The sequence below is a fragment of the Tenrec ecaudatus genome, chromosome 3 (genome assembly GCF_050624435.1).
Source record: "Tenrec ecaudatus isolate mTenEca1 chromosome 3, mTenEca1.hap1, whole genome shotgun sequence".
NCBI lineage: Eukaryota > Metazoa > Chordata > Mammalia > Afrosoricida > Tenrecidae > Tenrec > Tenrec ecaudatus.
In genome coordinates this window covers 218,333,789-218,361,610 of record NC_134532.1, presented here as the reverse complement: position 1 = coordinate 218,361,610, position 27,822 = coordinate 218,333,789, and the positions used below count along the sequence as shown (strand labels likewise).

At 59.9% G+C, this 27,822-nt stretch overlaps 3 protein-coding genes across 3 annotated transcripts in view; 1 reads left to right on the top strand and 2 right to left on the bottom strand.

Moving 5' to 3' along the window:
- POLN (DNA polymerase nu) overlaps window positions 1–1,160 on the top strand; it is a 170,886-nt gene extending 169,726 nt beyond the window's left edge. The window contains exons 24-26 of the mRNA XM_075543610.1: window positions 35–96; window positions 745–814; window positions 868–1,160. Coding sequence (XP_075399725.1) covers window positions 35–96; window positions 745–814; window positions 868–1,160 — 425 coding nt within the window. The remainder of the gene's footprint in view (window positions 1–34; window positions 97–744; window positions 815–867) is intronic.
- Window positions 1,161–5,994: 4,834 nt separating this feature from the next.
- Window positions 5,995–10,619, bottom strand: NAT8L (N-acetyltransferase 8 like). The gene is made up of 3 exons (XM_075545037.1): window positions 10,250–10,619; window positions 8,931–9,095; window positions 5,995–7,091 (listed from the first exon to the last, which is right to left on the bottom strand). The coding sequence occupies exons 1-3, from the start codon at window positions 10,617–10,619 to the stop codon at window positions 6,724–6,726; spliced, it is 903 nt and encodes a 300-aa protein (XP_075401152.1). The 3' UTR covers window positions 5,995–6,723.
- A 9,847-nt stretch (window positions 10,620–20,466) lies between these two features.
- NICOL1 (NELL2 interacting cell ontogeny regulator 1) lies at window positions 20,467–22,541 on the bottom strand. The gene is made up of 4 exons (XM_075544608.1): window positions 22,321–22,541; window positions 21,805–21,948; window positions 21,529–21,617; window positions 20,467–20,591 (listed from the first exon to the last, which is right to left on the bottom strand). The coding sequence occupies exons 1-4, from the start codon at window positions 22,451–22,453 to the stop codon at window positions 20,526–20,528; spliced, it is 432 nt and encodes a 143-aa protein (XP_075400723.1). The 5' UTR covers window positions 22,454–22,541; the 3' UTR covers window positions 20,467–20,525.
- Window positions 22,542–27,822: the final 5,281 nt, after the last annotated feature.

Below are 27,822 nucleotides of genomic sequence, written 5' to 3'. Positions count from 1 at the left end.
GCGTCCGCCCTGACTTTGGCCTCCTTCCACGCAGCTCTCCTGAGAGCTACCATGGAGGCCCTGCATCAAGTCCCTGCCCTGGGGCTGCAGCTGCAGGTGAGAGGTGCCCCCCCAGGACTGCTGCCTGCCCCACCCCCACCAGCAACACCCCTCCAGCCTCCCTTCCCCTCCCCAATACCTCCCACCCCATCCAGGGTCCCCTCCAGGGAGTGGAAGTCGCAAGGAGTGGCCAGTGTCCGCACTCTCCTCACCTATCTCTGGGTCCGCCCAGCAATGGGGGGATCACCCACGTGCCTGGCCCACCAAGGGCACCTTTCCTGGCATGGCCTACAGGCCTGCTTACTGGCAGACGTGGGCAGGAGGGATCCGCTTGTGACAAGGCAGGTGGGATCCGCTTGTGACAAGGCAGGTGGGATGGGGGCTGGGGTGGTGACGGGTCCCTCCAACAGACATGGGGCTTCAAAAAGATTGAGGGAAATGGAAAGGACAATTCAGGAGTTTCTGTCAGAATGTTCTAGAGCCCCTTGCAGGAGCCTACATGTCTGCGTGCACACATGTGTGTCTGTGCGTGCATGGAGCACTCATCCATGCCTGTGATGTGTGTGTAGACAGGTGCCCACCCGTGGAGCAGCTCCAGGGCTTGTCTCTGGTGTGGGTCTTTGCAGGCACCGCCCAGAGGCATGGGTCCTGACCCCACATGCAGGTGGGTCCCGGACTTGGGCTCAACTCTGGCTGTGCCCACAGGTGCCCCTGAAGGTGAGCCTGAGCACTGGCCGCTCGTGGGGCTGCCTGACCCCCCTGCAGGAGTCTCCAAGCAACAGCGCTGCCAGGGGCCTCTCTCCGCATTCTCTGCCACCCTGTCACCAGGAGACCCAGGCTACGGCAGCAGGAGGGGAGAGGCGAGCTCCTGGAACCAGCAGAGCAGCCTGTCCAAGGTCACAGACTGCTGCGTGCAGCTCTGCAGCTGGCACCCGGGGAGGCCCTCGCCCGCCCCAGGGCGGCCTGGCCACAGAGTAAAGAGGTTCCTCGGGCTCTCCGTCTTGTCCCAGTGGCTTCCTGATGACCAGTGCCAGGGCCCAGCCTCCCGCACGCCGGGCTGGCGCTGGTTGCTGGAGTGGGGTTGGGGGCTGGACAGCTGGGCTGGCTGCTCCCAGGAGTGAGAAATGGACTGGGACTGCAGTTGGCCCCTCTGGATCCTGTGCACATGCATGTGTGTGTGGTGAGGGCGTGTGTTGCTATGTGCCCAGGGGGTGCATTGCAAGTGTGCACGTGTTCACGCATGTACACATTTAAGAATGTTCATGTCAGCATGGGTGTGCACATGAACATGTCTTTGTATACATGTGGGTACACACAATGGGAGTAACATGGGAATGTATTGCCTGTGATCCTACAAGTGAGCACCTGTTTGTGCGCGGGTATTCACTGTGTGAGCAAGTGTGGGCTGGTCTGTGTGTGCATGTTTGTACACATGAGCACCTATTTGTATGTGCATGCTAGTACATGTGAACACATGATTGTATGTGCACTGTGAAAAAGTGTAAGCCTGATTCTTCATAGTTAGTACATATGAGTACGTGATTGCGTGTACACTGAAAGTGTGGGTGTATGTGTCCACATGAGCACATTGTTGTGTGTGTGCATACATGCACTGTGGACATGTCTGTGCATGTGTTTGCACTTGTAAGCATGTGATTGTGTGTATACTGTGAGTGTGGGGGTATCTGTGTGCATGTTTGCCCATGGGAGCATGTTTGTGTGCATGTGCACCCTGTGAGTGTTGGTATGTCTCCGCATGTTAGTACATGTGAGCATGTGTGTGCACTGAAGCAGTGAGTGTAGATATGTCTGTGTGCCCCTGAGAAGACACCAGGCAGGGGCAGCCCTGAGGGTAGGTTAGGAGACAGGATGGGGCACCTGGGTAGGTTCACCAGGCAGACAGAGGCAGTTAGTGGGGTCTGCCAGGGAGGGCTGATGGCAGGGGTGGCCAGGGGGTGTACAGTCTGAGAGCTTCCTGGGGAGCTGCAGGTTTCACCGCTCAGTCACTGAAAAGCATCTCCATTCCAGCTCTCCTCGAGTTGTTCTAGCCGGCCTTGCCCAGAGGCCTCTCGCCTGCCACCCAGCAAACCTCTCCCCTGGCGCTCAGAACCAACCGTGAGGACCTGGGTGGGCAGTCTCCACTACCAGGTCTGCCCTCATGTGTCCTCTTTGGACACCAGGCTCCGAGAAGGGTTGTCTTCAAAGAGCCGCTGACCACAGTCCGGGAGGCACCACTAGCCCTCGAGGCTTCTGGGCTGAGTGAAAAAAAGTCCTCCTCAGGCTGGGCAGGAGGGCCAGGACACTCAGGGAGGGACCGACCCCTGAGGCAAGGCGGGCTGAGCACATCGCAGCCCTGTGGAGAGTGAGGGTCCAGGGGTGCTGTGGGCGGAGGGTGTCAGAGGACCTCAGGCTGATTCTTCTACCACCAACTGTCCTCAAGCTCAGCCAGGAGCCCCTCTGAGGGGGATGTCCTCCCTCTCAGGGCAGCTCGGCCCACAGTGCAGAGGGAAACGGGTCCAGCCTGGCTGGGAGGACTAGGGAGGGATCAGAGGTCCTCAAGAAGCACTTGGACGGGGATCCGTCAACTGGTTTTATTGACAAACAGCAGTTTGGGGCCATGCAGGCAGGGGTCACACAGCACCAAGGACCAGGGCTCCCCCCGAGACCAGCAGGCGGTAGCCCCACGCCGTCTCAAAACTTGGCTCCTTCACCCCCACATGCCCCCCAGGGGCTTTTTGGCACATCCTGAGGTCTCAGGACAGTCACCACAGCTCATGCTCTCACCCTCCCCTCGGTGGGCTTGCCTGCCGACTACATCTCCACAACAGACTGCAGCAGCTCCAGGAATGTGGTGATGCAATCACATGGCCCCGGCAGCCCTGCCTCCCCACACTCCCAGCCCCAGGGTCCACTCCCTGCAGCACGGCCACCCGTGACCCCCAGGCTATGTGCAGCTAGTGAGCTCCCACAGACCAGCAAGGGAACATGGGCCATGTTCACGGCCCTACGCTGGACCCCAGACAGCCAGGACAAGACCAGAGGGGCACGGAGGAGGAACCCCTACAGGCTCTGGGGTGGCATGGGTAGGAGTAGTGGGCAAAGGACCTGAGGCAGCCTGCCTTCTCTGCCTGGTTCTCCCACGGTCCCTTACTCAGCTCCCCCAGGGTTCCTCCAATAACACACACACACACACACACACCACTCAACATCTTTAAAATGGCTAATTATTGCTGTTTAAAACAAAGAAAAACATATCCAATAGTGGTCCTTGCTAGGTTTCATGCTCCTGGACCCCAGGCCCCAAGATGCCCTGCCTGGCACCCCCCTCTGCATAACGCCCGTCAGCTGGCACCAGCCTCTGCCACCCAGCCAGCACTCACCCCAGGTCCCAGACACAGACGCCATCAGAGAAGCTGCCCCAGGCCCCAGTGAGCCGCAAGAAGCCCCGTGGGGCCCCTGGCTGAGGGGAGGACCACTACAACACAGGCTGCCAGAGCCAGAGCCGAGGTCCCAGAGACCTTCCTGAGCACTTTCGAGGTACCCAAAGGAACCAACTTCAAGGGCGCCCTCACCCCAAATAGGGGCTACCCTCTGCCCTACCTCCCCCAAGGGCCTGGAGTGGCCCACCCCCTCCTCTAGGGAAAGCTGCTCAGAGAGACCCCAGAGAGGCTCCCCAAGGCCTTGTGGGGCCAGGCCATCTGTCCACAGGGCCTCCCGCCAGAGAGGCCCACCCACCACAGGGCCACCCCTCGGCTCCCACAATTGGGAGACGTGCTCTGGCTGCCAGACCAGTCTGGCTCCGTAGCCTAGCCTGGGGGTGAAGGTCAGTGGGAGACGCCCTCCTGGTGACCAGTGACCAATGGGCCCACCACATTCAAGAACAAATACCCAAGCTGTCACATGCAGCCACACACAGAGTCCCCACGGGCATCAGGATAGCCTCAGGGTATGACCAGGGCCTGGAGGTCAGTCAGGCATCCAGAGTTGCTGGGGCCACTCCGGCCACAACAGCCAAGGATGCCCCAATGCCCCACCCAGAGCTGGGGGGTCAGGTCTGTCTGCCCAGTTCCTCTAACAACTCCCACCCCTCCCCAAGCACAAGGCCTCTGCCAAGTGCCAAGGCTGGGTCCCCACCAACCAGAGGACACCCAGGAGGCAGCAGGGCAGGAGAGCAAGGCCCAGGGTCATTCACTCAGAGAAAGCAGGTCCAGCACACGGACACATCACAGAGTTAGTGTGGGCACAGGTGTACCAAAGACCTGGCTCAGTGCACCCTGGCACCGCGTCCACTTTCAGGTCAGGGGTGGCAGTTCTGTGGGGGGAGGTCACAGGGCTTGGCCAGGCTCCATCGCAGGGCATGGTGGGAACCCAGCCCGCTGGGCCCCTCTGCCTGTTTAGCAGGGAGTACAGAGGGCCATGGCCAGTCAGCGGCTCCGAGCCCCACATCCTGGGCAGCAACGAGAGCAACAAAGAAGAAAAGCATCCCCCACAACCCACTGCCCCTGCAGCTGGGAGAGGACAAGCCCCACCACTACCCACAGACTCCATGGCTGGTGGGCAGACAGACAGACACCCCAGGACAGCATGGCCAGACTCCACCAGGGCCCTTGAACACCACCAGCACAGGCAGCCAAATGCCAGGGGAGGACAGGTTCTGCTTGTCTCAGTGGGCCCCAGGGACACACACCCCCTACTCGGTCCCCATCCAGACCCCCGAAGTTGCAAAGGCACAGGATCAACTAGGCTGCCCCCACCAGAACCTGTCCCGCAGGCCCCTAGCCCGGCAGCCCAGCAAGCAGGCCCCCTCTGCACACCAAAGCCCGCTGAGACCAGCCCCAAGTCACAACTACAGCAAACGGGAAGAGGGAAGAAAGGCACAGACTGTTTTCTGTTTTGCTAAAACACTTTACGTCTGTCTGTATGTCCAGATTAACAAAATCTGAGCGCAGCAAGAAAATAGGGTGCCGATTTCTGTACAGTCTACAACCCCGCCGCCGCGGAACGCACAGGGAGCGGGGGCTGTACAGGGTTCCGCAAACGGTGCGGAGGGACGCGGGCGCCACCAGAACAAAGCCCGGGAGCTGGCCGGGCTCCACGGACCCATTCACTGCAGCGCCTGCCAGGGAGGCGCCCGCCCACCCGCCAAGGGCCTGGGGGCTGGGGCTTAGCTGGGTGGGCCACCGCCTCCACCCTCCCCTCCAAGAGCCCCCAGAGAAAGGGGGTCTGGCTGGCACTCTTGTCCCTTGGCCACAGAGTGGCTCGCCCAGGCTCACAGCTGGACGTGTCAGCGGCGGCAGCAGCAGGAGCACCACCACCATCATGGCCTGCCTCTCCCCTCCCAGTCCACCCCCAAGCCAGGCCAGGCCTGCCTGGGGCCTGGGGACATAGCTAGGCCCCAGGGTGGGGCAGGGCTGAGACCCCTCTCCCCCTCATCCCTGAAGTCCTGCCCTAGGGCACCCCCGGACACTTCTGCCCAGGTGGGCGTGGGGCACCCCCAACTGCTTATCACCAGGTGCTCCCTTGGGAGAAACGCTGCTCTCCCTCTGAGGGCCCCCCTAAAACCCTCAGGCCACCCTGGCCAGAACTGGGCACTGCCCTCCACCACCCAGAGGTGTGCATGTTGTCTTAAGGTACAAGCTACCGTTTTGTCCCAAGAAGTAAAATCATGCAGTGTTGCTATTCTGTCTAAATAACTTATTAAAAAACAGGGTGGGGTTCAGGCTGGGGAAGCTTTGGGCCCGCTGGGTGGCGGCAGCTGCGACCTGGGGTGGCCTGGGTTCGTCAGGTGCACAGACTGGCCCACTCGGAAACAGGGCAGTCCCTGGGGAGGGCTGAGGGGGCCAGGCAAGAGCTGGAGCGGTGGGAGGAGGACCCCTCCCTCTCCCCCCCCACCGCCCCCTGCCCAGGCCCACTCAGGAGGGGCCAGACCAAGCTGTGCTTGGTTGCTATGGGAACCACACCTCGAACGTGCAGCTAATCAGCCAAGGCCCTGGCAAGGGAGGGGTTGGAGCAGAGGAAAGGAGGTGGGCAGGACAGCAAAGCAAAGGGGACCATGGGCGATGAACAGGGTGAAGCCAGGGGCCGATTAGGACGGGGCAGCAGGGCCCATCCTCCTGCGTTCCCTCCCTCCCTCGCTCAGCCGGGTGGGTCTGGGGTGGGGTCCGGTCCGGACAGGCAGTGGGCGGGGGCTGCAGGCATGCGGGTGCACAGTGGCCAGACCACAGCCTCAGCATGCTTGGAGCAAAGCGGCCCCACACCCAGTGGCCCAGCCACCCACACGGTGGCAGGGGTTCTGTGCTCAATGGACAAGGTGGCCCCAGACGGTGGGGGCCGGGCAGGGTGAGCGGCAGCAGCTGCAGTGGGCTTCCAGGTCCTCCTCCGGGGCCTGGGAAGGATGGCTCAGCAGGCTGTGACAGTGGGGGGAGGGGAGGGGGGAAGAGGGCCCTGCAGACAAACTCACCCCCTCCGAAGTGCCGCAAACAAGGCACCCCTGCACCCCACGAAATGGTCAGAGAACCACGGGACATGGAGAAAGGCGAAACCCAACCTAAAATGATAATGTGAGTGTCTGGAAGCCGGCCGCGGCGGCGGGCGGGCGGGCACGTGGGCAGGTGGGCTGCAGGCAGGCGGTGGGCAGACGTGGGGAGGGCGGTCGGGTGGCCTGGAGCAGCGGGCAGCAGGCGCTCACTCCTCACGCAGCTGCAGGCGGTAGCGGTGGTAGCGGACTTGGAAGAAGAGGCGCTCAGCCAGAGAGTGGGTCATGCCGGGCAGCACGTAGTGGTCGCTCGCGCCCATGTGTCTGAAGCCCAGTGACTCGTAGAGCTTGTGGGCGGCCACCTTGACGGCCGTCGTGCCCAGCACCACCGCCGAGTAGTTGTGCACTAGGGCGAACTCCAGCACCTTGCGGCCCAGCGCCTTGGCGATGCCCTTGCCACGGAACCGCGAGTCCACAGACATGCGCTGCAGCTCCACTGTGTTGTCCTCCTCGTGGCCGCGCGCTGCCACGATGCCCACCACGTTGCCGTCCAGCACGGCCACCCAGAAGCAGGAGCCTGCAGGGGACAGGGCGGTCAGATGCCCTCCTCTCAAGCACTGCAGCCTCCACCACGCCCAGACCCCACCCCGTCTGGAGGCAGACAGTCCAGGACACATAGCCCCAGACAGACTGTCCAGGACAGACTGTCCCAGCCATAAACATACAGCCATGAGGACACTCCTCAATCCCATTCTCTCCAATGGCCATCACAGGACCCGTGAGAAGTATCCCCATCCCCCAACACTGACCCTAGTCTCCCCTGGGCAGTAAGCCCAATGGTCAGGCCAGCCTTCCCACCCACTGCTGAGCCCAATCACAGGCGAGTGCAGGGCAAGGGTGGAGAGAGAGGGTGGCCTCAGCAAGGCCAGGAAGGGAGAAGTGAAAGGGGACAAGGATGCCAGGGAGGACACAGCCAAAAGGAGAGCTGGTCACCTCTGGTAATGCAGGTTAGAGGCCTGAGGACTGACCGTTGGTCCTGCTGGTCAGCAGCATTGTGGTCCACACACCCCCAACGCCTCCCCTCAGCACTCCTGCCCTCAAGCCTATGCAGAGGGTCCCCTGCAGACTGGCCTCCACTCGAGTGAGTGCCTTTACAGGCTCCAAGGACTTTTCTGAAGAGCGCCCCCCCCCCACACACACACACACACACATCAGCTGTGAGGGGCATCTCCCCATTTCTCCTTCACCCCCAGACCCTGAGGCCTGGCCCCCAGCCAGCAGGAAGGACAGGAAGTCTGAGCCCATGATTGAGCCACGGGTCACCACTGGCCACGCAGGCCCCCTGCAGTGCACCCCTCTGCAGCCCCACGCAGTCAAGGACACAAGGGGTTCCTGATCCCCAAGCCCCGGGCTCTCTGCCAGCCACTACTCCACCCCTAGCTGGGTCCCTGCTCTGCCAGCAGGCCCACCCCCACCACCCAGGCCACCTACACCCGAGGTCAGAACAGTCCTGGGAGACCCAGTCCCCCAGCCTACCTGACCTGGGTGTACCATGAGCGTCTGCAAACTTCAGGTTTCCCATCTTGGGGCACTAGCAGCACCCCAAAGTCCAGCAGGGCTGGTCAGCAGCCTGCTGTGACCCCCAGATGTGCCAACAGCAGTGAGCAAGGCCCCCCATCCCCCTATTCAAGAGCAGGCTCCCCATGCCAGCCCCTCTCCCACTGCGAGTCTGGGCTTTGGGCTGCCTCACGGCTCCGCCCCCCCTCCTCCGGGCTCCCCCAAGGCCAGAAGACGCCTTGTTTGGGTTTGAGGGGTCAAGAGGAAGGGGTAGCGCTCAAGGCCGCGGAGGTGGGGCAGCTCCAAGGGATGGGATGAGCCAGGGGGCACAGAACTGGCCATGCCAAGGCCACCCCAATCCCCACTGCCTTCACTCACCAGAAGAGAGGGTTGACCCTGCTACTGCCACTGTCTCCTCTTGGCCCTGGGACCCTGCCCACAATGAGGGAACCTCAGGGCCCTGCCAGACTCGGGCCACCCAGGTCCCAGCCCCAGCCTAGCAGAAGGTCACAAAGGCCTGGAGTCACCAGAGACCCAGCCAGAGTGCAGGGAGACTGACTGAGGTCCAGGCCCTCAGGTCCGGTCCTCTGTCTCCTACCCCTGAGTCTAGGGTGCTCCGGGACCCAGACTCAGGAAAAACATCATCTCTGCACACCCTCCCCCACAGCAATGGACCAAAGAAAGGGTCCCCCAACTCAGGACTAACCCAGACTACCAGAGCTCCCAAGAGAGGACAGCAGGGGCTCAGAGACAGGGGTGTCCCCACACCAAGAGCCCACAGCTACTTGTCCAAATCCAGCCAAAGCCCTAGTCCCCAAGCACGCTGGGGCCAACCGCCTGGCCAGGCTCAGGAACTCACCGGGCGGCTTCATGTAGTACTGCTCGATGTCCGCCATGTCTGTGTGCAGTGCGCACTCGAGGTAGGCGAGGATAACCTTGCGGCTATAGTAGTAACGTAGGCCCAGCAGGCCAGCCGGCACCAGGCAGGTCAGCACCAGCGAGCGGGACACAGCGAAGCACAGTGCTGCAGGGCAGAGGACAGGGGTCAGCAGGGTGTCCAGAGCACCCACCCACAGGGCCCCCTGCTCAGCCAGCCACTTAGGGGACAGGCTACAGGGGTGCACCCTAACTTCCTGGCACAGTGCACACACACACCTTTAAGACCCAGGACTCCCACGAGTTGCCTCTGGGCAGGCTAAGCCCAGCAGCTGGCCAAGGAGCTGGGCATGGGAGAGTGTACCCCACAGGGAGGCAGGGGGCCTATGTCCACCACCCACGTGGTGCAGCTGCCACTCCACCACTCCAGCCTGGTAGAATGACAAGGAACCCAGCAGTGCTGGTTTGGGGGCTAACCCCCCCCCCAGGCGATGCTGTAGGCCATCCCCAGAGCCACTTCATGGGGGGGATGCCCCCTCCCTGGCAGCTGTGAGCCTGGGGTGGCGGTGGCGTCCGGGGCTACTAGGATCCTCCTGGCGCAGTGAGGCTGCGGAGGAGACAGGCGCAAGCTTGAGCCATGAGCGTGACCTTGGGACAGTCTCGGGGCCCCAGCCTCAAGCTCTTCCATCTGAGAAATGGGGAGAACAAGCCTGGCTGGAATCCAAGGGGATAGGGGTTCCCGGAGCCCGCAGGGGCCCGCCCCCGCCCCCTCTGCATACACGCCGCTGGCACCCCAGAGCTGGCAGCCTGCCCCTCATAAATTAGCACTTGAAGCCGCCGAGGCAGCCTCCTCCGCCCCGTGGATTATATATAGTTACACGCATCAGGCGAGGAGACGCCTCAGCGGGCGCTACCTGCCCCCCCACCCCGCTCCCACCCAGGGTCAGTGACACCCGGGCAAGGGCCAGTGTCAGCCGGAGGCCGCCACCGCGCGGCCCCGCACCTGCCCCCTACCCCCGCACTCATTCCCACACCCCCGGCCCAGCGCCCCCGCGGCTGTGTAGCTGAGGAAGGGGGCACGCGAGCGGCCATCCAGGCCAGGGGTTCGTGTCCCGGCGGGCCCAATGCGCTCGGCCGATGCGCGGTCCGGGTTCGGAGCAGTGGGGAGCGGGGTGGGGGTGGTCTTGGTTAGAAACGCAGGGTGGTCCCTGCGCGCCCGTCCCCGGAGGGCCCCGCGGCGCGGGCTGCGGCAGGACCGGAGACCCGCGGAGCGGACGCGCCCGGCGCGGCCGCCGCACTGACCAGCCAGCAGGGCGTAGAGGAGCTGCGTGCGCGGGTGCTGCCGCAGGCCGCGGAAGGCCGTGTTGGGGACGCGCTCCAGGATGCCGTCGTAGAAGATGCGGCACGCCGCCTCTTGCTCGGCCGCACGGAACTCACGGATGCACACGCCGCGCCCCACCGGCGGTCCCGCGCCCCCCGCGCCGTCCGGGCGGCCTCGGGGCGGGGGCGCGGGCGCGGGCGGCGGGGCGGCGGGCGCGGGCGCGGGCAGCGGGGGCCACATGGCGCCGGCGGCGACGAGCAGCGCGTCCTTCTTGGCCCCCGGCAGCGCCTCATGGTCCTCGGCGGCCACGATCTTCGTCTCGCAGACCATGTCGGGAGGCCCACACTGCATGCAAGCCGGCCGGGGGGCGCAGCGCGGAGAAGGCGGCCGGGCTGGGCCGGCTCAGCCCCGGGCCGACGGCAAGGGCGCGGCGCCCTCCCGACCCGGCGGCAGCGGCAGCGGCGGTGGCGGCGGCGGTGGCGGCGGCGGCGGCGGCGGATCAGGGGCGCGGGGCGGAGGCGGCGGGCGGCCGGGGCGCGCGCAGGGAGCTGCGCCGCATTTTGGAGAAGTATTTATAATGCAGCGGAGCCCGTGCAATCTCGGCGCCCGGGGTCCCGCAGGGTCCTAGCGTCCACTGCATTGGCTGCCGAGGGTCACCATGTGATCTGGGAGGGGGGACGCCGCCTCCGCGCGCGGGCCCGCCGGATAGCACACTTCGGCGCTGGCGCGGCGGCCCGGGCGCAGCCGGAGTCGGCGTGCGCTCGGGCTGGGGCGCCGGACGCTGGGGTAGCGACTGGGCTGCCCGCGCGCGAGGGGGAGCCGGGGACTCGGCGGCTGGGGACCCCTGAGCGGGGCTCCGGGTAGAGGGGCGCTGCAAAGAGCGCCACTCGGAGCGGAGCGGGCGGTGAGCGAGCGCGGCCACCGCGCCCTGCTTCCCCGCCGCCGGCCCCGCAGGGCTGCAAACGCAGAACCTGCACGCCGCGCCGCCCGTCGCTGCTGCCGCCGCGTCCTCCCCCCGCGCGTCCCCGGACGCGGCGCGGCCACAGCCGCCTCCCGGGCTCCGTCTCCCGCGCCTTTGTCTGTACGCGGCGCCCGGCCGGGCCCTGAGGAGGGGACTCCCCGCTCCCCGCCCCGCAGCGCTCCCACCCGCGTGGGGAGGGCAGGGGCGCGGCCTAAACGAGCCGGACGCCCCTAGCGCCTGCCCCTGCGCAGCACCCCACGCACCCCGCTCCCCGCAGAGACACGGTGGGGTGAGTCGAGGACCCCTCCCGCCGGCCCCCGCCCTTCTTGGCCCGCGCATGCGCCCCGCGGCCTTGGTGCAGGTGCAGCCGGGCTGCGAGGCGGTGGGGGGGGGCGGGGGGGCGGTAAGGAGGGGCCTCTCCGAGCGGAGCTGTGTCCTCCGGGTCCCCCGCGGCGCGACCTGCCGACGCTGCAGACGGGGATGCCAGGGGAGGGGGGGGACAATAACAGACCCCGCTTCGCGATCCTAACGGCAGCATTCCTGCCGCCACCACCCTTCATTCTTCAAACCCAGCCTCTGCGGCTCTGCCTGCTCGCTGTCACACACACCCCGTCACCCTGTCTGGTGGTCCACGCTAAAAGCCCCGCACCCTCTCAGGTGGGCAAGCGGGTCAGTGGGGCGGCTGAGGTCACTCAGTCCTGGGACCAAACGCTATGCCTGCCTGTGGGGCTGAAGCTGGGGGTACCCGGCCTCTCGCCCAGGCACCCGGCATGGGGAGAAGGGCGAGGAGGCCCCCTTGGGAAGGCGCCCCCACCCTCATAGACGCCAGGACTCGTGTGAATTCCGGCGCTGTGACCTTCCAGGAGAGCAGGGGGCATCGCCAGGAAACCGCAGGGACACAGTCCATTAACCCTCCCGTGCCCTGCTGCCCCTGGGCCACTGGACACTCACTCAGGACAGAGCGCACAGTGGAGCCCAACGGGAGAGGGGTTCCCATAGTGCCCCCCCCCGTAGTAGGGCTGGGGCTGGGTTTTGAAAGCCTTTCCTGAGCCTTGGGGTCAGCGATTTGGAGAAGATGCTGTCAGCTCAGTGATGGGGACCAGAGAGTGAGGGGCGGGGGGCGGCTGGATCCCATGTTCTGCCCTCCAGAGCCAGCCCTGACCCCAGGCTTAGGAATGCAAGGGCCTCCTGTCCGCCCCCACCAGCAGGCCCGCTCAAGGGCGGGGTCAAGGTGGAGGGACCCTAGCGGTCTGCCCCTAGGCTAAGCCCAGTTCCCATGGGAGTCCCCAGGGCCCATGACGGTCAGGCTGGCCCTGTGCCCAGCCAGAGACCTGCCGGGGTGGAGGCTGCCCAGGAAGGCGCGCGACCACAGCGCCGTCTGCCGGCAGTCCGCTGCACACGCGCAAAAACCCGGCCGGAGGGCTCCCTGAGCCCAGGCTGCCACCACTAGGAGGGTCCCCTCCAAACCCCACACCCTCTTGTAAAGTGGGCTTCTCCATCCCTCTTCCCCAGTATGCCATCTTTGAACTGCCTTGGCCTAGCCTGAAAGACCGCCCACCACCACCCCATCATCATGGTCCAGGGGCCCCACCCCAGGACAGTGAGTGCCCAGAGCCAGAGGGATGGGCTGGAGCAGGACACAAAGCCCCACCCTAAGCTTTAGAAGCTGGTGCAGGGAGGGCACCACTGCCCACCACCCCCTGGGCACTCTCTGTGGCCCCAAACAGAACATCCCCAAAACAGGGGCTAGAGCAACTAGCCTAAGGAAAAGGAGTCTTTAAGCCGACCCAGAGCAAAGCCAGGGGTGTTCCCAAGGGACCTTGTGGAAGAGGACGTGCTCCTGAAAGGCAGAGCAAGCCCCTTGACAAAAACAGGAGAGTGAGTGAGCAGCGCTGCGTTCAGAAGCCGCAGAGAGCAGCAGGGAAGGATGTCCGTGTGAAGGGGTCCCCAACACTCAAACAAGCCCTCAGGAGCAACGTTGAGATTGTGGGAAATAAGACAGACGGAGCAGGTAGTGGGGCACAGGGGGCCTCTGTCCCATGTCCCGACTGAGAGTGAATGTATTTGTCAATGGGTCTGTGTAATGGGACGCAGAGATCTTTGAGAGACCTACGGGGATAACAGTGACTGTTACAAAGGCAGTGGATGATATGAATATAAAGTTAACAAGCCCTGAGGTGATTCAACTCTTGACCTCTGCACTCCTTAGCGAGTGTCAGTGCCCCTGAGCTCTCCCCAGGACCGAGCTAAGATCCCTATCAGCCAGGGATGTCAAAGCAGAGGTTGCTACGTTTTAAGGTGGGTGCCTTGTAGAACTGATTGCCCTTATCTACAGATAACCTTCAGCACAGTGAGTAGCCAGGTGCTCCTGTTACAGGGGCACCTCTGCGGCCTGGAGAAGTGTATTTGAAAAACCATTTCTATCAGAACACTAGAGATCTTTCTTGAAATAGGGCTAGTTTTCCATGCCCGTGTTTGCGAGTTACACAAAGGTAAGTATGGACTCCTTGGAAGTGACTGATGGCCCCGACCACAGCTGCCAGACTCACAACAGAGCGAAGCGCCTCCCGCTCCTGCCCTGCCCTGCCCTCGCCACCGGCATGAGGGTTGAGCCCATGGTTGCAGCCACTGGGTCAATCTGTCTCCTCAAGGGCCTTCCTCTTTTTCATGGAACCTCTTCCAATCGGGCTAACCTTCTTCTGGGAACTGGTTTGTCCTGAGAACATGGCTGAAATGTGTGAGACAAAGTCTTGCCCTCCTCACTTGGCAGGGACACCCTGGCCAGCCGGCCTTCGATGGAGACGTGCTCTTGGCATTCTGTGTGGGCGCCTTCATTCAAAGGCATCCATTCTCCCTAGGCCTTCTCTATCCAATGCTTAATTTTCAAGTGCATGTGGGTTGATGGGAAATACCGTATTGTCTTTGTGTATATTGTCAACATCTATTGGTTTTTAAAATCTGTCCAGCACGGAATACCAGAAACCCCTCAAAAAGCCCATTGTGGGCATGCCAGTCCCCAGAAAGACCCTCTCTCCCCCAAAAGAGGAGCGGGGAGGAAAGAAGCCAAATGCTAAGCCACCTTCAATCAAGCTCTCTCTGGCTGGCCTGGGTGTCCCTTGGGGACTTCATGTGAAATCCAGGCAGGGCAAGGGACTGGAGAGGGGGCAGTGGTACAGGGGCAGCAGACAGTCAACAGAGAACAAACTGTGCAAAGGCCCTGGGGTAGGGGAGATGCCACAGCAAAGTGCCAACAGGAACGATTTCCAGGCGGGCTGACTCAGCAAGGGAGCATCCGGGCCCCACTGTCCTGGGAGATGTGTGAGAGCCACCTGAGGGGCTGAGTCAGAAATAGTGGCTCCCAGCTGGAAGAGCACCAGGTCTCCAAGCCTTGAGAATAGGAGGACAAAGGCAGGCAAGGGCGGGTGGGGGGTGGGGGAGGGCGGCGGGGGAGGAGATCACCCTGAAGACCAGGTAAACCAATAGCTGGCTGCGATCCCAGTTCATGCACCACCTCTGGAAGTTACTCCACCCCTCTGTCTGTCCATGTGTCACAAGGTGGTGGGCCCTGTGTCTCCATGAGCTGGAAAGCTAGTGGCTGGCGGTCCAAATGCCAGCAGGGCAGCCCAGCAGGGAACAGGTGTCCATGGAGCTTCCAGGCGCAGAACAGACGGCGCCCCCTTCAGATGAAGGGGCCCCTGGAAGCCTTATCCAGAGCTGAATGCCCACACGCACACGGAGGCAGTCTCAGATCCTGAGAGCCAAAGGAAGGGAGCCGGACCCTGCCGGAGACAGCTGGAGGATGAGCCGCTGGATCGGCGGCAACCCTGGGCTCAGCACGGGCACCAGGTGAGGACGGCACAGGGCCAGGCTGGGCTTCCTTCTGTTGTGTGCAGGGTCTTTGGCCCACTGCCCCCTTGACAGGGAGGCAGACAGGGCTTTCTACTCCTGCGAAGAGTGACCGTCTCAGAAACCCACGGGGGCGGTTCTGCCCTGTCCTATCTGGGGACCAGGAGTCAGAATCGACTCAATGCAGTGAGCGAGCCCCCTTCTCAGTTAAAAAAGAAATTACTCAGAATCTCCCTAGCAATAAAAGACGTTTGTAGGCCAGCTCACAGTGAGGAGCAAGTGTAGGTATTTGGCTGTTCCAGCGACCCCCTTGGACAGCATGCTGTAAACCGAAAAATACCACCGACCAAGCTAGACCGAGGGGACCCCTAGGAAGACAGCCCTTCGTCACCCTGCAGGTCTGGAAGTGAATGTGCTTCCCTGGTAGAAGAGGCCAACACTCAGGATCAAAGAGGGTGGGCAGCGCTTACTTCGGTGAGACGGGGGACAGAAACGGGAAGCACAAGAAGGAAGTGAGGGTGCGGGGGACATCATTGGATGGGGGTCATTGTCACAGATGAGTTGAAACAAGATTGACTGTGACATCGATGACCTGTTTTGTAAACCTTTGCCTCATTTGCAATTTGCAACTTTTTTTTGAGATGCCCACGCCTTGTTCTTATAGTTGTGGGGTGCCTCTGGGTGAGCGGGTTCCGGCTCACAGTAACCCTGTGCCCAGCAGAAGGAACCGCCACCCAGTGCAGTGCCATCCTCCATGGCTCCAGCCACAGTGTCTGTTCATCTCCAGGGCCTTCCTCTCTCCCTAACCCCTCCGCTCTCCCCAGCAGGAAGTCCTCCTCCAGGGACTGGTCTCTGCTGACAACACGTCCACTGTGTATGAGACAAAGCCCCGCCGTCCGTGCCTCCACGGAGCACTCTGGCCAGACTTCTTGCGCACCGCAAGTGGCCTCCAAGTGGACTCTGACTCCTGGTGGCCTCTGTCTGGGGAGAGCTGCTCAGGAGCCCCTGGGCTGGCCTTCTCCTAGCAGGCAGCCATGCTTTCGGTATTCTCGGCCAGCGCCCAAGTTCAAATGCGTCAGTTCTTCTGTGATCATCCCTATTCAGTGTCCGGCTCCCACTAGCCTGTGAGGTGATTGGAAACGGCCTGGCGTGGGTCAGGTGCGTCTTGGTCGTCAAGGTGACGCTGGGGCTGTGTAACACCCTGCAGAGGTCTTGTGTAGCAGGTGTGCCCGGTGCAATCTGCTGTTTGATTCCTGAGCTGCTGCTCCCAGGAGCCTTGGTTGTGAAGGTGATGGCTGTCATTGGCGCTGTTGTGAGGTCCCACCGGAGTCACAGGCACAACAGAACCGATTGCCGCCTGGTCCAGCACCATCCTCATGAACCGCTCAGGAGAGCCCTCTGTGGCAGATCTGCTCAGTAACAACACCCCCCCACACACACACACAGAAAGACACGGAAACAAACCGCTTCCCACACAGCCATGGCCTCTGCCCCTTGCCCCAGACACTGCCCTCGGTGGTGGTGAGGACCCAAGTGGCCTCTTCCCACGTTCCTGGGTCCCCAGTTCTGTCATTGTCCCCTCCGGAGTTCTTCTCACCTAGCAGCCAGAAGGGTCCTGTTGGGGTGATTGTCAGATGGTGACCCTGTGCTGTCAAAATTCTGCAGGAAGCTCGTTATACCACACATTCCTGAGACCCCAGGGTCCTCCCGGCAGCCACTGGACCAGAAACCCCCAAGTAGAAGGCTTTCTACAACAAACACCCTTCCCCCCGCTCCCCCCCCACCGGAACTGGTCTTGACTTACAATGACCTGATAGACCACAGGATGGTCACAGTCATGTGTGTCCGTCCATCTCTTCAAGGGCCTTCCTCTCCTTCACTGCCCCTCCACTTGACCAAGCCCGATGCCCTTCTCCAGGGACCGGTCTCTCCTGACAACACGTCCACAAGATGTGAGGCCAAGTCTTGCCACCCTTGCCTCTCAGGAGCACTCTGGCCGTGCTTCTCCCAACACAGATTGGTCTGTCCTTCCAGCAGTCCGTGTGCCATTCTTTACACTGTGAGCTGACCTCGGGGAGCGGCCCGACACGTGGCCGCCACCACACCATCAACGCTCCTTTAACTCTGTTTATAGAATTACAGTAGTAAATTTGAATTAACAGTGCTAGAACTCAGAGAGATAGCCAGAGTGCTCCTTAGAAGCCAGGGTGGTGAGACTTCGTCCCACGGACTTTGAACATGTTATTCAGAGAGCCCAGTCCCTGGAGGAGGACATCGTGCTGCGGAGAGGGACAGCGAGAGGCAGAGCCTCGATGAATGGGACTGACACGTGGCTTCGTCATTGGCTCAGACACAGGGACATGTGAGGGCAGCTGGCGCAGGATCATTAGGAGCTGGAACTGACTGGTCAGCACCTAACAACCCGCAACACTGGCACCGCAGGTTCAGCAGGGCTTGTGGCTCCTCAGACTTGAGTGGCCAGAGAGATGACGTACAGAAAGCATTCAATTGTGGGGGGAAAGGGGGGAAATAATTTTTAATGGAAACGTTTCTCAAATATGGCAGGGGACATACCCACACTAGAAACCGTGTATTTGCTGCACCTGGCAACCCATGCCTAGCACAAAGGCGTCATTCCCAGCTTCCTTTGCAGCTCAGGATGGCCAGGTTGCACCTTTAAAGGCTTTGCCCCAACAGCATGGGGGGGGGGACACCTGAACCCCTCTAGGTTCAGGAGGGAGAACGTGAAGGTGAGGATTTATGTCAACTTGCACTTGTGTGAAAGTAAAGTCCAACCTGTCAATCAGGTCACACAGCCTGATGATGCAGCCTTGGGGGTGTGGCCTTTTTGTAAGCGCCAGACTGGGAACTTCTGTCTCTCCTCTTTGCTTTCCTGCTGGCTTGGATTCTATGACTGGCACCTGGGGGGCATGTGGCCTGCTGTCCCTGAGAGCTGCCGTGCTCTGCCGTGTTCCTAGAGACCTTGGATTGGTGTCACTGTGCACCCACCAGCCTGCCCTCTCCCAGCTCCCTGCATTTCGTCACCGGCCAGCAGCTGTAGGAGTCTGGTGAGCGCTTCACTAGCATCTGACCCATGGACTTGAATTGGGCTGGGCTGGGCTACTTTCTTGATATAAAATTTTTTTCTTCTACATCTATGACTGTCACTGGTTTGATTTCTGTCTTTCTCTAGACAACTCAGCTTAACACGGGAGAGAGAGAATCATCATTAGCATCTGCCCAAGCAGGGACAGTTCCTCTGAGGCAGAAGCCACCCACACCCCCACCCTCTGTCCCTCCCACAGCACTCTCTCCTCTGCTGGGTTTGCTCATTCGGTACGGTGGCCACACAGAATTCAGACAACATTCAAGGCTATGGGGTTTATTCGGGAAGTGAACGATTACAATTCAGGATCAGAAGTCACTCAGGATACCGTTCTTCAGTCAGGGCAGGCCTCTCCTGCCCCTTGGGCCTCTGCCCGGCTCAGGCAAGTGTAGAAAGCTCTTCAGCTTTAGCTCTGTTGTTAAGTGCCCACCAGGAGACACCTCATTGCCAGGGTGCTGCCGCCCAGAGGCACTCAGCTTTCTCTCGCTTGTGAGCTAGCCTCGCTCCACCAAGTGCCCACGGGGCACCAATTCTGCCCTGCTCCGGTGCCTTCTCCTGCCACTCTCCTGGTTCTGTGGTTGGCGCCACTGCTTTCCAACGTCTCCCGAGTCTCGGGTTTCCAGCACAGCGACCTTGGGTCTCCATCGGAAGCGCTGTGGTCCCATCTCTTCTCCTTGGTGGTGGTCGCGCTCTGCTGACCACCCCTGGGACAGCTTCTTCTAAGCCCAGGAGGAGAGCACACCTGGTCAGGCCCCTCATTAAGAGCCTCCTGCAATTTTTCTGTGGGCATTACAAACTCACACCTAGGTGATTCAGTCCCACCAGGACTGAATGGCAGGCCTCTGCTACCACACCACATCCTCAGTTCCTTGTTGGAAGCTGCTGGGCCAGATCAGAGGAGCCAAGGCCCCACAGGTGAGCACACACCAAGGTGTGGCAGGGCCCTGCCCCACCCCCACGCCCCATTACTCACCACTCCCTGCCTGCCTCAGGGTCTCCCTAGTGACCACTGGGCCTGGTGCCTGTCTTCTGCCCCATAGAGCTGCCCAAAGGGGACTCTGGCTTGTTCAGGGTGTCCTAGCAGCTGGACGAGGGCCCAGGCAACAGCCGGCTAGGGGCTCCCAGACCCCCTTCCAGGTCCTCCATGGCCCTTCCAGATGTTCAAAACTCTCCAAGGCCTCAAAGCTCTCCCAGACCCCCTCCCAGATCCTCCAGGGTGCTCTCAGGCACTAACAGCCAGACAGGGGATGGCCAAGAGCCCAGTGTAGAAGGCAGGGTGGCAGAACTCAGACGTAGCCTGCTGCCATCAGCTCCGGCTCCCAGCACCCCTGTAGGACAGAGAACTGTCCCCGGGGGTAGGTCCAGGCCAAGCATCTGTACGGAAGTCGACTGCTGCCTCTCCCTCTCGTGCAGCGGCCAGTGGGTTCAAACCACCAACCTTGCAGTTGCCAGTCGAGGGTCTGGCCACAGCACCACCTGGGCTCCTCACACATGCAGGCACACGCACCCCTCAGCCAAGCGGCTGACACAGAGGGCTCCACTGAGGCAACAGTGGGGCCCACCTGCCCGCCTGCCAGCCTGTCCTAGGTAAAGGGTGACTGAGGCCTGAGAAACAAGGACGGGGTCTGCGGGCTCAACGCCCGTTGTCTTCTAGCAATGGTGCCAGGTGGCACTGTGGAGGGTTACAGGCCAGAGGGAAGCTGGGGAAGCGCAAGTGGTCCCCCAGGGACAGTGTGCCGAGTGCTGATCTTACATGTGTGCGGACTGCGGGGTCTTCCTAGGGACATGCAGACACCACTCTGATACAAGGCATTACTTTGAAACCACTCGGAAGTGGGGAGGGAGGGAGAGTGACTTGCTTTGACCACTAAGTCCCCGCCGCCCGTGGCCCTCCTGGCCAGGCAGCACCTGTGGGCAGTGCACCCTGAAGGGCAGTGTGGACTTCCAGCCACAGGGGTGAGCACCTCTGTTGGGGACCAGAGTCCCATCCCTTAGTCTCTGGAGTGGCAGAGGGGCCACCAGTGGACAGAGCAAAGCTGGTTCCAAGGCTGCAGGGAGGGGAACTACCCACTGTCCAGCCACCCACCTTCAGGCCAAACCTCCCCGATCACAGCAGCCCTCTCAGGGAGTCTTTCTCAAAGCCCCATCCAGTGCAGGGGCAGGGGAGCCTTGGGGAGCAGGTGCCCATCGCTGTCCCGGCAAAGTGCCCATGGGACAGCTGGGGAAACAGAGGCTCAGAAACAGCCTGAATGCAGGCAGGCTACACACAGAGACAGGACAAGGAGGCAGGTGTGGAGGCAGGTGTTTATTGACCAGGGGACAGTAGGTACCCCGCCGTCGGTCCTCAGCGGCCAGCAGGCCAGCAGGCACACAGGGCTCGGCGTTCGGCCTGCAGCAGAAGGGTATCCGTCTGGAAGACACCGAGAGCCCGTGAGGGACTGACTGCCTCTCCCTGGCCAGCCAGTCACCCCTGGACCAGCACCACCCCAACCACACTGGACGGCTCCTCCTGTGCTCCAGCCTCTGCTCCCCCTCTCCACTCACCTGGGTCCCTGAGCAGCTCCCCAGACCTCCTGTCCTGTCTGTGTGTCCTCCCCACACCCCCTGCCGAGCATCCTAGCCTTCAACTTACACCCCACCTCTCAGCTCTTGGTTCCCCACTGGCCCTCACTGGAACCAGCGCTGTGAAGGCAGGACTAAGCAGGGTCCTCTGACACACTGGAGCACTCTAGTCAGCGGCTGGGTGTCCACCTCCGGGCTCAGAAGGGGTGTGTCCCACTAACCCCCAAATCTGAGGTCAGAGCCCTGCCCACGCCAATGGCCAGTGCCCCACCTGCTTCCCCGGGGCTGCTAGGCTCCCAGGCTAGGGGACCTGAGACCAAACTCCCAGATTGGGCAGGTGGCCAGCCCCTCTCTTCTCATCCCTGACAACCCAGCCACGCCCACTTCTGGCTGGGACTCCACCAGCAGAAGCCTCCAGGTGCCAGAGGAGGAAGAGACCATCTATTTCTGGGACTCCGAGTTCCCTCTGCCCACTGGGCCTTGACCACCTGAGGCCTGGCTCAGCCACAGCCCTGCCAACTGTGGGTGTTCAGAAGGCAAAAGTGTCCAGCTCCCCTCCCTTCGCCCCCCCACGCTGCCCTCTTCCTTCCCACAGGAACTAGCTGCAGGGGCTGCTGGGTGATGGGTGTGTGTGTGTGATACTCAAGAGGGGGCCAGCACCCCAAACCCCAAGGATCATTGCAGCTGGCCGTAGGGTCTCGCAGGCCCCAGCCATAGACCGGGTGGAGGGCTCCGTCATGGTGGTCTTCGCCTCCCCCTCCCTCGCAGGCCCCCTCAGTGCTCACCCGCGAATCCAGGCTGTAGGCCGTCTTCCGGAGGTCCTGCAGGGCTCGTTGCATGAATTCGAACGCGTGGCAGTCGACGCACGGCCGGCCTGCGGGGGACGCCGGTCAGGGGCCCCGTGGCTGGGTCCCAGTCAACACCCACCCCACCGCCACCCACCTGCCATCCAGGGGCGCCGCAGGGGCGGGGCGCGCAGGGAACAAAGGCGAGGCACAGCCGCAGGAGCTCCCCGCCTGGGCGCACCGTGGGGGACGGGGCAAGATCTCAGGGCGACCTACTCTGCGCGGGGACGGCGCTCCCGGCGGCGGGGGGCTCGGCGCGGGCCTGGGCGCCCAGCAGGGCGACGCTCAGCAGCAGCGGCAGCAGCAGCGGGGCAGGGGGCGGCATCGGGGACCTGCACAGGGCCGGGGACGCCATGGCCGCTGCGGCCAGCGGGTGGGGTCAGCGCGATGGCCGCTCGGGACCCCCGGACCTCATGCCGATATGTCCAGGCCCCGGGAACACCCAGTCTGCCCCCAACCCCGTGGGCCACCACCACACCCCCCAGCCCGCCTCCAGAAACCCCACGAGTCCCCCGCCGGACCCCCACGAACCCTCAGCCCGATCTCCAGGCCGTGAGAACCCCTAGCCAGCCCCCTCTGGCCCCCGAACCCCCAGCCTGACCCCCGAATCTTGAGAACCCCCAGGCCGCCCTCCGCAGGCCCTGAAGACCTCCAGCCTGGCCCCCAGGGTTCCCCGAACCCCTTGCTCGCCCGCCGGACCCCAGGTTGCAGGAGCCCCCACGTCGCCCTTACCGGGGCTCAGGGAACCCCGCCACCAGCGGCGTCCGCGACTCCAGAAGACGTTCCGCGTCCTGCAGGCAGCGCGCATGCGCACGCCCCCTAGGGGCCCCACCCGTCCGGGTCCCCCTACCGAAGTTGTCGTCATGGAAACCCCGGGACTGCGCAGCCTCTGGGTTAAAGGGGCCGAGGTGGGCCGTGACTGACCCAGGAGCCGGTTCAGGCTGTGGATAGGGAACCCCGGGGGAAAGCGCCACTAATCGCAGCCCAAACCAGACGCCAATCACCTCGTGGAAACGCCCAAACTATCCATAGTACTGCCTGCTAAGCCAGCCCCCAGCCGCATTCTTTAAAGAGGTGGAAGAAGTCGTCGCTCACTGTGCAGGCTCAGCATAAGCAAAGCACTACTGGAAAGGGTAAGTGCTATGTCTCACTGCCTCCCCTCACTGCCTCCTACTCAGCGGACCCCACCTCCAACGGAGGTTGGATTTCTGCTGGGTTAGACATGGTCCCTTCCACAAATGGTGCTGGCAACATCGGCTTGGCAGTTGCCAAAGGAAGAGTCAGGACCCATACCTCCCTCCACATACAAAGCCATACAAAATGAACCCAGGATGGAGGAACACCGACACGTCAACCTTAGAAGGATCAAGACTGTGACACGCGACATCAACACACCATCAGACCAATGGACAGCTCGCGGCATGCCAGGCTGGACGCCCGGGACCTTGTGACAGTAAGAAACTGTGCTTCGGGAGATTTCACCAAGAAAAGTAAAAGAGAACCCACAGAGTGGGGAAAAATTGGGGAGGGGGACAATAGCATATCAGACAAGGGACTGATCTCTAAAATCTATAGAAAATGTCGACATCTCAAGACAGACCAACAGTGGGAGTGGTGGAAGGGTGGGGGAGTGAACTTTGGAAATGTTGACAGCAACCAATGTACAAGTGTGCTTGATACAATTGTATGATGGATTGTTACAAGATTTGTAAGAACCCCCAGTAAAATGATTAATTAAAAAAAGACGAGCAACACAATTACCAAAAAAAATGGACAGAGGACATGAACAGACAGCTCCCCAAAGATGATATTCAGCAGGCCAACAAGCACATGAAGAAATGACCCCCCAGTCCCCCACCAGCCTCCCAGAAGGGAGTCATTGATCAAAATGGTAAGGAGACATCCATCCCCGTGGAACTGATCGCTCCATCCAAAGCAGCAGGAATCAACAAGTGCCTGAGGATTAGAACTCTCACAGCTGCAGGCCCACTGGGACACCGCCCCACCACTGTGGAGAGTCGTCTTGCGCTTTCTTAAACAATGGGACTGGAAGTGACCCAACAACGTGCAGAACTGAGCACACATGCACACCCATGATCATTGCAGCCCGGGTCACAGCAACAAGAAGACAGAAACTACCTAAGGGCCCATTAGTGGAAGAGGGATTAAAACAAAAAACACTTGGCTGCAGACACACAGTGGTATTCTGTGCATCAATCGATCGTCGTGATCAAACGGTCCGACACCATGACGGGTGGATTTGGAGGACCTTCTGCTGAGTGACTTTAGTTGCAAACAAAGGGGCAAATATTGTGTGAGGCCACCGTCAGTTTTGAAAAATAAAGAAAATATTTTCATGCCGAAAGACACAGCCCTTCAATGTAACCAAGAGGAATTAGTGAAACCCAAATGATGGCTGAGCATGATAGTGGGACAAGAGGAAAGTCAAAGGAAATAGAGGAAAGAACTAGGAGGCATAAATCATTTATAGAGGTCTAATTATAGGCATGTACATATGTAAATATATTTATATATGACGATGGGGAAATTGAACTATGTGCTTATATTTATAGGTTTAGTACTAAGGTAGCAGATGGACACTGGGCCTCCACTCAAGTACTCCCTCAATGCAAGAACACTTTGTTCTATTAAACTGGCATTCCATGATGCTCACCTTCCTGATATGATCACTGAAGACAAAGTGGGTGCATTAGCAAATGTGCCTGGCTATCAAAAGAGATAGCATCTGGGGTCTTAAAGTGTTGAAGATAAACAAGCGGCCAGCTAACTGAGAAGCAACAAAGCCCACATGGAAGAAGCACACCAGCCTGTGTGATCACAAGGTGTTGATGGGATCAGGTATAAGGCATCAAAGAACAAAAAATCATATCATTGTGAATGACGGGGAGCGTGGAGTGGAGACCCAAAGCCCATCTGTAGGCAACTGGACATCCCCTTACAGAAGGGTCTCTGGGAGGAGACAAGCCAGTAAGGGTGCAGTGTAGCAACAATGAAATATACAATTTCCCTCTAGTTCTTTAATGCTTCCTCCCCCTCCCCCCTCTCATGATCCCAATTCTACCTTACAAATCAGGATAGACCAGATGATGTACACTGATAAAGACAGGAACTAGAAACACAGGGAATCCAGAACCGGTGGTGAGAGTGGCAATACTGGAGGGTGGAGGGAAGGTGGGGTAGAAAGGGGGAACTGATCACAAAGATTTACATATAACCCAACAGAAAAGTGGGTGAAGAGAGACTTCAGACAGTGTAAGATATGACAGAATAATAGTAATTTATAATTTATCAAGGGTTGGTAAGGGAGGGAGGTGGGGTGGAATGAGCTGATACCAAGGGCTTAAGTAGAAAGCAAATGTTTTGAGAATGATGTTGGCCACAAATGTAGATGTGCTTAACACAATGGATGGATGGATTGTGATAAGAGTTGTACAAGCTCCCAATAAAATGATTTTTTTAAATCAAATGTGGTGGGGGCTACAAGCAACAGCAGCAATTTCAAAAATAAATGCAGTGGGTCAGCAGTTGCAGAAGTTGCCAAAGGAATGACAGTCGTTACAAAGTGGCCACACTCGAATTAATACAAAGTGGTTACATTCAGGCTAGTAATAAAGTATGGTTGCATAGTTGAAATGGCTACATGGAAGTTACCCTCCTGTTACTGCACCCTGTGCACGTGAAAGCCCCACCCTCAGTAAGGGAGACCGTAGAAGAATCGGTGCACTCGGATGGTGGTGCTGGAGAAGAATGTTGGAAGTACCAGGCACCGCTAAAAGGACAGATGGATCTGTACTAAAAGAAGTAAGACCAGAGTGCTTCTGAGAGGCTAGGATGGTGAGACCTGGTCTTACAAATCTTATACATGCCAGGGGAGACCAATCTCTGGAGAGGACATCATGTTTGGTGAAATAGAAAGGGAGAGACAAAGATAGACGGACACAGTGATTGCACCCATGGGTGCAGGCACAGGATCAATGGTGCAGACGGCACAGGGCTGGGCAGTGTTTCCTTCTGTCGTGAAGGTGCCAACTCAATGGCACCTGACAGCAACAACAATTGTGAGCAAGCTTCCCTGCGCTGCCATCCTGCTTCACATCAGACGAGCCCTCTGAGAGCAAGGAAGCGGGATCTCATTACCCACAGGGCCCCAGATCCCTGCTCAGTGAACCCCTTGGAGGCAGAAGGCAGCAGCCGGCTAGTCCATCAGAGGAGCAGCAGCAGAGCCAGGGGCCACAGCAGCAGCAGAGGGAGGGGCGTCCCAGCCCACGGAGCAGAGGAAGCTGAGTGTTTCTGTGCTGGAGGCTGGCTTGCGGAGGCGGGGCGTCTCGGGACACTTAATGGGGAAGGTGGGCTTGCTGACCCACAGAGGTGGAGCTGAGTGCCTTTGGGGTGAGGCTTACTAGAGTGGGGTGCCTCTGGGAACTTAATTCAGGGAGCTGAGTTTGTTGACCCTGCAGCTTTGTTGGGGCATGGGTTGGGGTGTCCCCAACACTCAAATAGGTCTTCAGGAGTGATTTTGTGATTGTGGAAAATGAGACAGACAGCGGGGTGCAGGGGCTCCCTGTCAATGTCCAGACTGAGAAAGTGAATGTATTTTCCAGTGGGTCTATGGAATGGGGCTTACAGATCTTTCTAAAAGCGTACACAACATTTATCGAACACACTACATAGTCAGTGGGTAACATCATCACTGGGTGGTGTGATAAACCAGCAATGAAGGGAGTCATCATCCTGAGCTGGGTGGGGGGAGCGGGCATCCTCAGGGAAGCAACCTCTGATCCTTATCAGAAGAGAATTACAAAACAGCATTTGCTACATTTGGTGTGGGTCAAGGTAGAGAGCCTGATTGCTCTTATCTGAAGATGCCCTTCAGGTACCGGGAATAGCCAGACATAAGAAGGATTCATCTCCCAGGGCAGCTCCTCTAGGCCTGCTCCTCTGGAATGCCGGGCTGTGGTTCTGCCTCGAGAATGTGTATTTGAGAAACTTGTCTATCTCGGAATAGTGGAGATTTTTCTCAAAACAGGGTGCGTTCTCTATGCCTGCAGTTGCACCCATAGGAAAAAGGCCAAACACGATCTACCAAGTCCTCAGTTTACCACAGAGCTTGAGTGGAGAGCCTTCCATGAGGCTTAGGGCAGTGGGGTTCCCTGTGGGCATTTATTAGCAGCCCTGAAATAACTTTGTAACACGTCCTCATCAACAACCAGCCCTGAGCGACTTTCACAGGCAGGAATACGGCTTGTTAACTCCTTAATACCCATAAGACCAACCTCACTGCCATCAAGTCTGTTCCGACCGGTGGCGGCCCTGGGCGGGTAGAACTGCCTCTGCGGGTTTCGAAGACCCCTTCTGGGAGTAGAAAGAGCAGCTGATGGTTTAGAACTGCTCACCTTACAGTTGGGCCCATGCACCCTCGGGGGCTCCAGAGGTGGACAACAGAAAACAGTAATAAAAGCAACATCCTACCTCCCGAAATGGTGGGTTGAAATGGTGGGTGCGACGACTCTGTATTCCTGCCCTCTTACTATTATTATTATTTTTTTGTTTGAAACCAATTTGTTTGTCGTCAACGTGCACATCCTGGCGCTGTCGTGGGCTACAGGTTGGGTCTCCACAAGACCCCAAACTTACTGCCGCCAAGTCAAGACTGGCTCGTGGTGACCCTGCTGCAGGCTTTTGAGACTGTAACTGTGGTAGTAGAAAGCCCATATTCCTGCTGCTGGTCTTGAACCGCTGGCCTTGTGGATGGTGACCCAACTCGTAAGCACTATGCCACCAAGGCTCCCTATGAGTTGGGCTACTAACTGCGAAGTTAGCAGTTCAAAGAAGCCACCAGCCACTCTGGGAGAGAAAGATTTGCTACTCCCATAAAGAGTTATAGTCTTGGAAATCCACAGAGGCAGTTCTACCCTGTTCTATAGGGTTGCCATGAGTTAGAATGGGCAGGGAGCTTGGTTTTATTAAGGGAGTTAAATTGTAGTGAGTGTGAAAGCCATTCAGGGCCGGGTTGTTGATGAGGACATGTTACAAAGTTCTCTCAGGGCTGCTAATAAATGCCCCCAGGGCGCCCCACTCCCCTGTAAGCCTCAACTGGAAGGCATTCAGCTCAAGCTTCAGGGTCAACAAACTCAGCTCCCTGAATTAAGTTCCCAGAGGCACCCCACTCTAGTAAGCCTCACCCCAAAGGCACTCAGCTCCACCTCTGTGGGT